Source organism: Pseudorasbora parva, chromosome 25, assembly GCF_024679245.1.
Source record: "Pseudorasbora parva isolate DD20220531a chromosome 25, ASM2467924v1, whole genome shotgun sequence".
NCBI classification, from domain to species: Eukaryota; Metazoa; Chordata; class Actinopteri; order Cypriniformes; family Gobionidae; genus Pseudorasbora; species Pseudorasbora parva.
This window is the reverse complement of record NC_090196.1, coordinates 5,885,192-5,898,594: the sequence shown is the minus strand read 5'-3', so window position 1 is coordinate 5,898,594 and position 13,403 is coordinate 5,885,192. Positions and strand designations below refer to the sequence as shown.

Here is a 13,403-nt window from a genome sequence, read left to right as displayed (position 1 = left end):
AAAAGTACAGAAGTATTTGTTTTCAAAAGTACTTAAGTATCAAAAGTAAACTTCCTTTTTTATGCCAACGCATTATTTTATTATTATTGTCTAAATGCACACTGTCATCATGGTTTAAACGAGTCAGTGATACTCCATCTGACATAGCATATGACCTACTTTAAATACTTATATATAAGTTACAAAGCTGCTGTCCCTTTAAGGCCGAATGCACAGATCCAATACACTGATACACATCTGATATTCTCCCAACTTTACTCTTCTCTTTCTCCCAAGTTTATGCCAACTAAACTAATCTTGATTTTGTTTTAAACTGAAACATACTTTCAAAGTATGGCTATGGGTGCACACACTTGTGCCTAAGAACCATCTTCTTCCATTTTGCTATGATCAGTGTTCAAAAAAAGTTGGGAAATGTTTATGACTCCTGATAGACTGCCTGAAACAACAACAACAAAAAACCTTTTAAAGAAGGAAAAAATCATCCACCGACTCTCAGAGCTGCTACAGAAACGACTTTCGACCTTGATAGAAATGTAGTGGAGTAAAAAGTACAGATACTCAAAAAGTGTACTTAGGTACAGTACTAAAGTAAATGTAATTAGTTACGGTCCACCTCTGGCCATAGGACGTAGATATGAAGTTCAGTATTTACGTCCTGCTTGGAGGTTGTTTGGACGTCCGTGGACGTACAAGACTGGCAAAGAAAACTGTTGCGACACACCCATATATTTAAGTTAAAAAGAAAGGTTGTCAAGTAAAACATTATATAAATTATAAAATATTTTTAATTGATTGTATTTATTTTTACAGTTAAAAATAATCTGAAAGCAAAAAAGGGAGGCTTAATATTGCTAGGCAGATAACCAAAGCAAAACGTTTGTATAGAAAAATACTGTCTCTATGCAATCACACTTAATTAAATTAAATTATTAGGTTGAGTGTTCCTAAACAAAATAATAAACTAATATAATATAAAACTAATATAAAAGGGCCACTTTGTGGTTGGCGTTAGGCACCAATGAATGGGTAATATGACAGGCCTACAAAATTAATTTTAAATTAATGAATTAATATTAATGAGGTTTACTTATAGACTAGCAAATACTTTCATGTTTGCAAAGCAGACTCAAGCTCAGCATAAAATATTCTCTTTACAGTGGCAGTGCCATATCACGATTATTGATGCCGGTTATTAATGTAGCCCAGCGGTTCCCAAACGGGGTCGGTGTGGGTGTTTTATTTTTACTATTTAACTTAGGTAAACTTCACATGTGGGCTACTGTTAATTCATGTCTTTGTATTTTTCCATATTATTTTATGTATATGTACGCTATATAATTTGTATGTATTCGTTAGTCTAGCTCTTTAAAAAAAATGTCAAACAGATTCATTTTATATGATTTGTTATTGTTTTACAAGTAAGAGTTAAAAGTCAGTTTTTAAAGCTTCAATGTCATGGGACCATGCTGTCATTAATTATCCATTTACATTTAACACATTGAGTAAGGTTAAGATTATTCAATAACCATGATTTCGTCTCCTTCCTTCTGATATTTCCTGTGCTGATTCCACTGACTCGTGGGCTGAATGATTCAGCATTTGAATGAATTGGTTGAAGCAAAGATTCACTTTGATGACTTTGTCATTAGGACTCACCTGCCGCCATCTAATGGTGGTTTAGTTAAAGGGGGGGTGAAATGCTGTTTCATGCATACTGAGCTTTTTACACTGTTAAAGACTTGGATTCCCATTCCCAATGTTGGATGTTTGATGGAGAATTTCTGTGTCAAAAATACTCCTTCCGGTTTCTCACAAGTTTCGGAGAGTTTTTTTCGAGTATGGGTCGGCTTGACGCTAATAGAGCGGAAGGTCCTTGTATGGGCCGTACGGGCTCTTCTCCCGGTAGGGCGCGCGCGTGACTAGAGCGAGAGAGGAAATGCAGGCCCATAAACACTCGCTCAGGTGCAGATCCAGTCGTCCGTGAACACTTCTGTCGCGCTGCGCTCCACTTTATTCCTATGGGTGACGTCGAGCGACTTCAACGCTTCAGCACAGCATTCCGGGAAGGCAGCGCTGCATTTGAACCGATTTGAACGCAGAAATGATGGGAAGCTTCACAACATCGCTTCAGTCGCGTCTCAAAGTGGATTTACACGGTCACTGCTGTCAGGACTTCACCAAATCATCCCAAAGAAGTGTGTTTTTGACGGAGCGGTCCCAGCGATAAAGGTTCGGTCCTGCTTTGGAAGCAGCCGGTGAGTAAATCAACTTCAAATGTCTGTGCTGTTGGCTATCATCGCATGAGTAAACATCAGTAAACGACACGATCGCGTGCTTCGTTATTCAAATGCGCTAACGGAAACTTGATTGCTGTTCTCTGTTTAGTCGCATACAATAGTCCATAAACCGAATCATGTCCTCATAAACTGCGAGTAAAGACACACAAATGTTGACAGGCCACTAAATACAGTACATACCACAGAGACGGACGTCCTGCTGCTGCTGTTTCTCCTGTTCAATTTATTTCAGCCTCAGATCTGATTCTGGATCATATATCTATTAGCTGAGATAGCGATGGGCTTCTCCACGCTTGAGGACGTCACCGCTTTATTTGCGATCGTCATTCTTTAGCTCCGCCCACACGATACGCCTCCAGGCGCTCTGTTTTTTCCGGAAAGACTCGGTACAGCCCATATTTCTTTTATAAATATAATAAAACTTTTCGGAGATATGAAGGATGCAATACTACTCTATAGGTACTCAAGATTGACATGAGATTGACTGAAACTGAGTGTTTCACCGCCCCTTTAACTTTTTTTAGTTAAAACCATCTCATAACAATATTTAATGGAGTTGTAATTTTTCAGTGTTAATTATTTAATTTGAATGGTAACAACCCGATAGTATCTTATTCTTAATTTATTTTATTCGTTTTATATTTCCTTTTACTGAAACACTAAAGAGTCAAAATGACTATTGCCTGTACTATTGCGTGTCCCTCTCACTGAGAGAAGGCAAATGTTATCAGTATGTTTTGGTTAAAACTGGAGCTTAATCAGCTCCAACCTTGGAGAAACTGTGTATCTTTGTATGTGCGCAATATTCTGTGTAACGGGTCAGTGTTGAGAATGGACACCCTAAGAGATGGTGGACTTGTTGTTCTAGGCAAGCTGGCGCCTGCTCCAGATCTGGAAGGTCACTACGGGCCTAATTCTGGGGTGAAAGCATCAACAAGTGACTCTATAGAGACATGCATCAGATTAACAGATAATGTGTGGAAATTTACCATGACTGTTCAGATTCTCTGAGCAATCAGAATCATCCACATTGGAGTAATGACATATATAGACCTTGAAAACAGAATAACTGTTGTGACAATTGTATGTTCCTGCTTCTTCAAGTCCCCACCACCAGGCTTCGAACCATGGGAGATCGAACTTTCTGCTCGCTGCACCGCGGCTTTGAAACCACAGTGAGCTGAGAGCCTGGACCAGTTTAAAGCACAACTGAAGACTTTTTATTAATTGTTTTTATTTTTTCCTTTTTAATTGTAGCACTTTGAGATTCTTCAGAATGAAAAGTGCGTTATAAATCAAATCTATTATTATTATTTATAATTATGTACGATAGGGCGAGGCAACGAGACGTGAGAGAGGGAGCGCGGCCTACTAACTCCTTGTGAGACTTGAAGCTGCTTCTGTTTTTGAAACTGCTAACTATTCTTCAGTAAAAAATGTTTAATTAATTGCAATCTTGACCTTTGGTCTTAAATTTTTCACTAGGCTACTGGTCGATTTCGATTAAAATATTGCAGAGAGAACGAGGAGAAGAAGATCAGATAAATAATGGGGAGCAAGTCCATGAAGACATTTAAAATTAACTAAACAGGCAGCCAATGTAGATCTTAAATAAAGATATAATTAATAAATACGATAAATAAAAAGAAAGAAAAAGAAAAAGTAAGTAAATAATAAACATAAATAAATAAAGATGAATACATACATATAAATAAAGATAAAAAGTTAATAAACAATAAACAAGATACATTAATAATAAAACTAAAAATAAGCAAATAAAGAAATGAAGAAACATGCAAATAAATAAAAAGTAAGTAAATAAATAAATAAAGATAAATAAAAATAAAATAAACAAATAAATAAAGATAAGTTAATAATAAAAATGAAGATAGAGATTTAAAAAAGTTATAATAAATAAGATACATGAATAATTAAGAATAAAACTAAAGATATGTATATAAATAAAAAATAAAGATACATACAAATAAAGATAAAGAAAAAGTAAATATATATATATATATATATATATATATATATATATATAAATCAAGATAAATAAAGATTACTAAATTAATAAAGATAAATAATAAAGAAATAAAGAAAATAATGAATAATACAATTAAATATACATACAAATAAATAAAGATAAGTAAATAATAAATAAATAAACACATTTCATTAATATTTCAATTTAATAAATTGCGGGATGGCTCAGGCTGCTATTACAGTAAAGAACTTCCCAAACATTCCCAACACCGTGGAAAAGTTGGGAAACCCTGATGTGACGAAATGTAGGCGTTTCAACGTCATTTCCGCCCGATGGCCTGAAAATGCAGGCGGCCATATTATTTTAGCAAAACACATCCACGCAGCAGCAGCAGCAGTTGTTTGTTTACGCGGTGAAGTGCAGACAAATATTCAACAAAACTCTCTCGGTTTGGTTCAAGTGCTCGTGCGAGGATGAGCGGCGGCACGCCGTATATCGGCAGTAAGATCAGTCTGATCAGCAAGGCGGAGATCCGTTATGAGGGCATTCTCTACACCATCGACACCGAGAACTCCACCGTCGCGCTCGCCAAAGGTCAGAAAACACCCGCTACACTTTGAAACAGTCGTTATGCTCTTTAATTCGCGTTACGCGTTGGTATTTCGCGGCACGCGTTGTATTTAGCAAAGTGGCGGTGTCCCAAAATGTAGCAAGCTTCCTAAACAGACAGCAGCGTCGCGCACTAGAGCCTCGTGCGGCAGTTTGCGCGTTACGAGCGTGTGTAGCTCCAGGTTTGGCATCATAACGGCTTCACGAACGCGTCTGATATTGTTCAAAAAACCCACTCTGGCTGCTCGTTACGACTTTAGTATGTTAGCAGTGCGTTTAATTAATGTATGGTTTCCGCATCTATCCAGCTGTTACATCGAAGTGATGCATTCGCTTACCATGTTACCCAGAGTTTTTGCCAAAATATCAGTTACTGTTATAATGTTGCTACTGTAAAAAAAACAAAAACAAACTTTAATGTTGTCAAAGAGTGTATCCTGTCTATTATCAGAATCTTGTTTTAATGTGCTGCTAGTGCTAATACAAAGTTACCGTAGTTTTATGATTAAATTATAGTCACTTATAATATTTTGGCTGTAACTATCGACCCCATGTTAAATGATAAATGGCCAACCTTTATACCTGACGCTCACAGATAAAACCGACTGCATTCAAGGGCTCTAGAATAATTTGTCTTTTGTGCTTCAAGTGATAATACTATCTCAAAATCCCTTTATTGATACTATTAATATAGCTCGCATTTAAGCTAAACTTTTAAATACTCATATATTAACCCTTCAGAAAATATGAATCACTGCCTGGCCAGCTGAGATTTTGGTATGTAGATGAATGTGAGGATCATGATTTTTGGTAACACTACAGCGCACTGATTATATTAGCACCATTTTGTTGTTTTGGAAGCTGTTGACGCTTGACGTCAAACTCGGCAGGATTAGGCTACATGCCAAGCAAAAGCTGTCCTTTTTTAAGAAGATTAGAGTCAAATCTCAGAGACGACTAATTTATTACGAATTACTTGGATGAAAGCTTATTTAACACTAATGTTTGTCTCTTAATTCTTGTTACAGTGCGCTCATTTGGCACCGAGGACCGACCCACGGACCGTCCCATCGCACCCAGAGATGAGACATTTGAGTACATTATTTTCAGAGGAAGTGACATCAAAGACCTGACGGTGTGTGAACCTCCCAAACCGACATGCTCTCTGCCTCAGGATCCCGCCATCGTTCAGGTATGGATAAAAATGTACACGTGTACAAATGGAAAAATTATTTATAATGGGCTTGACATATAAATAATGGGCAAGTAAGCCAAAGTCTAGAGAGTCGTTTACTGTTGAGAGGATGATACACGGGGCAACTGATCAATGTTACCGTCATGCAACCAGGTGAGGCACAGGACCCACAAATGATATCTGAATGGAAATGTGTAGCCCGCTCTCATTGGGAAAGTGCCAAAAGCAACATCGCTGCCCCATGTATCGTCACCTTTATATCCTTCCAATGCTTCAGGAAAGCCTAGCATGTGGTTCCAATCTTTATACCAGATCCTAAACCAATTTACTGATTTTGTCTGATACCCAAAGCCAGTTAGCAATTAATTTTGTCTGGTATCCAAAACTGTCATGGACAGTCTCCTATCAGCCGAAGAAGCAGACAGTTAGTTGTGGAAGTGCAGGAGCCAGAATGCAAAGTGATTGTAAAGATGAGCTTAAAGGGTTAGTTCACCCAAAAATGAAATTGATGTCATTAACTCCTCTCCCTAATGTCGCTCCACACCCGTAAGACCTCCGTTCATCTTCACACACAGTTTAAGATATTTTATATTTAGTCCGACAGCTTAAAGTGTATGCACACTACACTGTCCATGTCCAGAAAGGGAATAAAAACATCATCACAGTAGTCCATATGAGACATCAGTCAGGGTATCCGCGGGGTCTTGAAAAGTCTTAAAAGGTGATAAATAAATTTTGGGAAAATTAAGACCCTTATAAAGTATTAAAAAGTCTTATCACTGCTTTATAAAGTCTTAAATTTTGAAAGTATTTTGTTCAAGCTTTGTCAAAAGAGTTTGACTCCAAAAAGTATTTATGAATATATTTATTTTCATCCCCATAAGTGTTAAAAAACAACGGGGCGCTCAGTCTGAGATCGGTTCGGAGCGCGCGCGCCAGGGATGGACATTAGCGCCGCCACCAGCCAAATGCGGCTGATTTAGAGTTGTGGCGGGTAAACTCGCTTCACCTACCGAGCTGTTTTACCTCTTTGTAAACTTTGTTCAATGCATGCGAGTGCTGCCGTATGTGCGCAGATGACCAGTCGTTTTCTCCGTCATCACTCGCGTGAAGACGCGCTGTGAGACTCGCGCGCGCTGAGAGAAGATCTGTCTCTGTGCATCATCCGACAGCGCGTGCTCGTCTCACAGCGCGCAAATATTGAGTTCTCTTTCAAATCTTGCGCTTACACGGACCAACTCGCACAAGAAGTATGTCAACATGTCCATCTTGATGAGTATCCTAGCAGACACAGTCTGTATATGCCTCAAGTGAACTGTACAGTCGAGAAAGACGAGCATATCCCTGCCTCAGGTCTTAAAGGCGCAGTAGCCTTTACTGCTGCCTGAGTGATGTCCTTATATTTAGTTTGACATTAAACAATGCTCTTGATTGAATAGCTTTTGTAAGTTTAATAAGGATTCATCTTTCATTTAAACAGTTAAATATGCAGTTATTTTACATTTGATTACTTTATTCAATTTCTGTACCTCTGCAGGCCAGTAGGCATGAACATTATTATTTAATGTACACGAGTGAGGTCGAGTTAAACATTTTAGTTTGAATTTTATTTTTCAGTTTTCGGTTTTGGTTTCTTCTTTTTTGGTTTCGGCCAAGAATTGTGATTACGGTGCATCCCTACTGACAATGTTCTGCTCAGTATGTTGTCAACACGCTTCAAAGATGCCAGAACGAATAGTTTCATTCATGGGACTAAAAACCATAAAACTGGAAGCCATAAATGACCACAAATCATCGTGAAAATGTCAGTATTTCATTGAGACTTGAGATTAAATAAACGGCTTAAGTATTTTAGAGCAGTTTAGCGCAGTTAGGTAATGTGTCGCCCTCCATACATCGCGTAACAGATATGCAATATAAACGATACAAAATTGGCCTACGATAGAGATTTTAAGTCTACATTCGACTACAACTGTTTATTAAAGGTTTGTTGCCGATTAGAACTTGGTGCGATGAGGTCTTAAAATATTTTGAGAAGGTCTTTAAAAAGTCTTAAAAAGGTCTTGAAATTAACTTCAGGATTCCTGCATATACCCTGGAATAACTAGTTAAAAAACATTTCTTAACTTATTTTGATGAGTTAAAACAATGTAAAAACATATGTTGTCATAACTTATTGAACATATAATTTTTTACAGTGTGCATGAGTTCGGCTGTTTTCGGAAAAAAATCTGGACAGCGTATCTGTCTTTTATAAATATGATAAAACTAAAGACTCTTCAGAGTAGGGGTGTGCGATATTGACAAAAAATGATTTATGGGGCCACAATAGGGCTGTTACCAATCAAATTAAATTAGTATCAACAAAATTCATCTTCACAATGGAGAGGAAACCGAAGCTGCATTTGAAGTGGCATTTACACAGACTGTTTAATGAGCTTAGAGGTGACAAATAACCTGTAGTAATGCATAAATAGCGTTTTGATGTTTTAAACACATAACGTTGAATATTGATATTCGAAATTATTTAAAACGTTAAAAGATTTTTTAAATGTGAAGCTAAAACCGCCACTAGGTGGCAGAAAGTCACTGTTAATGAGTGAGTCATTGATATTCAACCGATTCATTTAAACGACTGATTCATTCAGGAACAAATCATTTGACAAGATTAATCAAGGGGGTAATCTAGCACTCGGAAAGCGTTTCACCCATAGGGGTGGCATTGCTAACCAAGCATGCCATTGACTCCCATTCATTTTTGCATCACTTTGACAGTGAATAACTTTACATCTGAGGCATTTAAAGACTCTGTTTGTCCATTGTTTATTTATAAAGAAACACGACAATGTATAAAAGGCTCCATTACCTTGTATCTTACACTATCGCCCCATAGAAGCTGTTTTTATAAAAAATTGGCTAATGATTGCGTCATAACCAACGATACTCTGTCGCACAGTTGAGAAATTACCGTATAGACCATAGACTGTAAAAAAATATGGACGTAGTGTCCGTGACGTCACCCATAGGATTCTGATAAGCCGTTCTGAAGCTTAAAGTATGGGCGAGCTGGGCGTTGCCATCTTGTGAGCGAGTCGTCGCGTGTCACTCCCGCATAACAGAAAATGGGCAAAAAGGCGGGATGTGCGCGGAGCTGAGGTGACGCAATGACAATAGACGGCAGATAAATGGCTATCCACTTGTAACCACGCCGCCTAATTATGCAGAACTTTAAGGCTTTATATAACGTAAACGAATGAGTTATAAAAAAATTCACCCCCCTCACAGTTGTCATGAAGATCAAAATTAGCCTTATAAGCCAAAACCACAATTTGTACCAGGCTGTAAACATGTTTTTTCTGCTTTAAAGTTGCGAATTTTAACGTGTGGCTCAATGAGATTTTTTTCAAGTCTTGCGCTTACACGGACCAACTCGCACAAGAAGTATGTCAACATGTCCATCTTGATGAGTATCCTAGCAGACACAGTCTGTATATGCCTCAAGTGAACTGTACAGTCGAGAAAGACGAGCATATCCCTGCCTCAGGTCTTAAAGGCGCAGTAGCCTTTACTGCTGCCTGAGTGATGTCCTTATATTTAGTTTGACATTAAACAATGCTCTTGATTGAATAGCTTTTGTAAGTTTAATAAGGATTCATCTTTCATTTAAACAGTTAAATATGCAGTTATTTTACATTTGATTACTTTATTCAATTTCTGTACCTCTGCAGGCCAGTTGGCATGAACATTATTATTTAATGTACACGAGTGAGGTCGAGTTAAATATTTTAGTTTGAATTTTATTTTTCAGTTTTCGGTTTTGGTTTCTTCTTTTTTGGTTTCGGCCAAGAATTGTGATTTCGGTGCATCCCATTCTGATAATGTTCTGCTCAGTATGTTGTCAACACGCTTCAAAGATGCCAGAACGAATAGTTTCATTCATGGGACTAAAAACCATAAAACTGGAAGCCATAAATGACCACAAATCATCGTGAAAATGTCAGTATTTCATTGAGACTTGAGATTAAATAAACGGCTTAAGTATTTTAGAGCTTTTAGTATTAATTTTCACATGCAGTTACACATTATCAGTTAAAAACCAAAAAGTGTCTGGTAAAAACATTGAGTGGTAGAATTTGAAAAAAGTTAATCTCCATCCCTGGCGCGCGCTGTCTACGGGTGACGTCATGTATTTTGCGAAATGCGCAGTTAGGTAATGTGTCGCCTTCCATACGTCGCGTAACAGATATGCAATATAAACGATACAAAATTGGCCTACGATAGAGATTTTAAGTCTGCATTCGACTACAGCTGTTTATTAAAGGTTTGTTGCCGATTAGAACTTGAAGTGCGATGAGGTCTTAATATTTTGAGAAGGTCTTTAAAAAGTCTTAAAAAGGTCTTGAAATTAACTTCAGGATTCCTGCATATACCCTGTCAGTGGGTTAATTAGAGTCTCTTGAAGCATCAGAAATACATTTTGGTCCAAAAATAACAAAAACGACAACTTTATTCAGCATTGTCTTCTCTTCCTCATTTATTTTCAAACCTCAAATAAAGATTCAAACGGTTATGAATCAGCAGATTGATTCATGATTCGGATCGCGTGTCAAACTGTTGAAAACAAACCTTAAAATGGAGGCAATCTCTTATCGCTATCCTTGAGAAGCGAAATATCCCATGAAACCACTTAAGATAGTGATCTACTATTAGATCCACTAGCGGTGGTGGTTTCCCCTGGGTCGTTCACCTGGTTTCACAGACAAGGCTTAAGCTAGTCCCAGACTAAAACGCAATGGTCTTGGATTGGTTAGATGGCCAAATGTAGTTTCATGTATTTTTATTGGCTGTAGTGCCAAGCACAGGTTGTCTGGAAACGCCACGCCCCTTCCCCTTACGGGCAGGAGTCACATCTGCAGAGACTAGCAAGGGTTTATGATGTCACCAACCCAGGAAGAAGCTCGTTGTAGTCCAAACTGGCCATTTTTGTAGGCAATAAACTGCCATAACTTTAAAAGACACTATCTCCGTTTGCATTGAACTGTCAGCGCTGTGACTTTGCAGATACTGTTTATGCTCAAGCAGCGACATTACACACTAACTAAAGTTAAAGTCAAATCGCATGCAACCAGATATGTCAGTGCCATTGTTTTGTCTCAAGATACACACCAGTAATGTTTTTTTTTTTTTTCTAGGACCGATTTATAAAAGTTACTTAAATGTCTTGATTGAACTAATAAATTAAGGGGGGCGGGGGTGGTTGAATCTCCTCCAACACCACCTATGTGCAGCACCACCTGGATGATGTGATGGCAGTCATATTGCGCCAGAACGCCCACCACACACTAGCTGATTGGTGGAGAGGAGATCAAGTGAAGAAGCCAATCAGTGTATGGAGATGATTAAGAGGCCATGATGCCTACTCCTTTCTTTTTTTTCCTCGAATGACCACAGAGAGTCAGGACCTTCATTTAACGTCTCATCCGAGGGATGGAAACTAAGGCTTAATCTTCCTGGCTTAGTCTAAACCCTGTCTGTGAAACCAGACCTTAAAGTCTTGTTTCATGGTACATAATTCTCAGATTGAATGGTGAGCAGTTCTTGAGCAGTTGACCTCATTATGCTTTATTCTTTTCTCCTATTAGTCCTCAATGGGATCTTCTGCCCCACCATCATCTTTCCAGTCAGGAAACTCCTACGGACTGTTCAGCCGTCCACAAGTCACAGCATACCCACAGTTCAACCCTGCCCCACTGGTCTCACCACAGTTTGGGACTGTTGGAGTCGGTAAGTGTCCTCTCAGCTCTGTACTGGAAACGTTTCAGTTCAAACTAAACTGAGCAACACATTTTTATAAGACAGCTGCAAAATACTTCCAGAAATCCATTAATTTGTTACAAGGTGCTGAGCAGAAGTGACAGAGTCCAAATGTGGCACCTCTGATGTGTGTGCCTGCTCTTCCTTTCCTCACAGGAAGTGCATTTGGATTGTTTGGTAGTGACACTGCCGTGCCTGCAGCACTGTCTCAGAGCAGTGCTTTTGCCTCTGCTTTCACCACTGACACTATGTGTGCATTCGTAGCAGAAGGTAAACCATTCCCTGCGGACTAAAAACAGAGTTAAGGTTTATTAAACCAAATGATTGGGTTCATCTAACAGTCAAATGAAATAACTTTTACTAACAATTGATCAGTGTAAAATAAAGCCTTGTGTTCAGAACTCAGCAAGATCCTAACGGTTTGGTGGTCTTTTATGTCTCTTGTCTTTCGTCTTTTTTGAAAGTTTCATATGTAACACTTTCATTTCTCAGTCTCATGTTCCCTTTCCGCCAAGGAAGTTTGAGTGCTGGTTCAGTGCCAGAGCCTAGTTTCAAATCAGTTATTTGTCTTTCGACACCCAAAGCACCTGCTCTGAACCAGGAAAAGAGGTTTGGAAGTACCAAAACATTGCTGGTCTAGAAGTACAGTGGGGCAAAAAAGTATTTAGTCAGCCACCAATTGTGCAAGTTCTCCCACTTAAAAAGATGAGAGGCCTGTCATTTTTATCGTGGGTACACCAACTATGAGAGACAGAAAGGGAAAAAAATCTGATTTTTTTTTAAAAAGAAATTTGCAAATTATGGTGGAAAATAAGTATTTAGTCAATAAAAAAGTTAATCTCAATACTTTATATACCCTTTGTTGGCAATTACAAAGGTCAAACGTTTTCTGTAAGTCGCCGCAAGGTTTTCACACGGGTGCTGGTAGAGATTGACCGATATGTGCTGCCGATTTTTACCAATATTTTGACATTTTCCCCTTCATTTGTATGATAAAATGTCACACTAATAATAAGTGGATGCACAACATTTCTAAACTTAATTATTTATTGTTTTATTCACATTATACAGTTAATGGAAGCACATGCAATTTTTGTTTTTTAAAATAAATTTAAAATAAATGCAAAGAAACAGTTCGTAATTTATCTCAGTGTTTCCCACACATAGACTAATTTGAGGCGGTCCACCACAGAATCAACACCGGCCACCACATATTGCGTCGTCATACATTTTTTTTACGCTATTTAAAAGATGCACGCATATTCGTTCAGCTGCATTTAGCTCTCCCTCCGCCTATCGCGCGCCTCACTCACTCACACTCGGTGCGTTGCATTCGACTGTAAGTATTGAACAAGTTTTGTTGCATTTTGCCGCATTTAGTGTGGCATAACAGTTCAAACCAGAGCAGTTGAATAACAGGCTTTCATCTCGTGGCAGCGCGCGTGGTCACGGCACTCTCAATAGTTCTAAACAAACCAGTGCAAACCGGATGCCATGA

At 38.3% G+C, this 13,403-nt stretch overlaps 1 protein-coding gene across 2 annotated transcripts in view; it reads left to right on the top strand.

The window, feature by feature from the left end:
- The first annotated feature begins 4,607 nt into the window (after positions 1-4,607).
- Positions 4,608-13,403, top strand: part of lsm14aa (LSM14A mRNA processing body assembly factor a) — a 37,149-nt gene continuing 28,353 nt past the window's right edge. Inside the window, exons 1-4 of one of the 2 annotated variants that reach the window (XM_067437238.1) lie at positions 4,608-4,881; positions 5,925-6,088; positions 11,734-11,875; positions 12,062-12,175. In XM_067437238.1, the coding sequence (XP_067293339.1) occupies positions 4,761-4,881; positions 5,925-6,088; positions 11,734-11,875; positions 12,062-12,175 (541 nt within the window). In that variant the 5' untranslated portion in view covers positions 4,608-4,760. The remainder of the gene's footprint in view (positions 4,882-5,924; positions 6,089-11,733; positions 11,876-12,061; positions 12,176-13,403) is intronic. The other variant, XM_067437240.1, reaches the window with a different exon arrangement.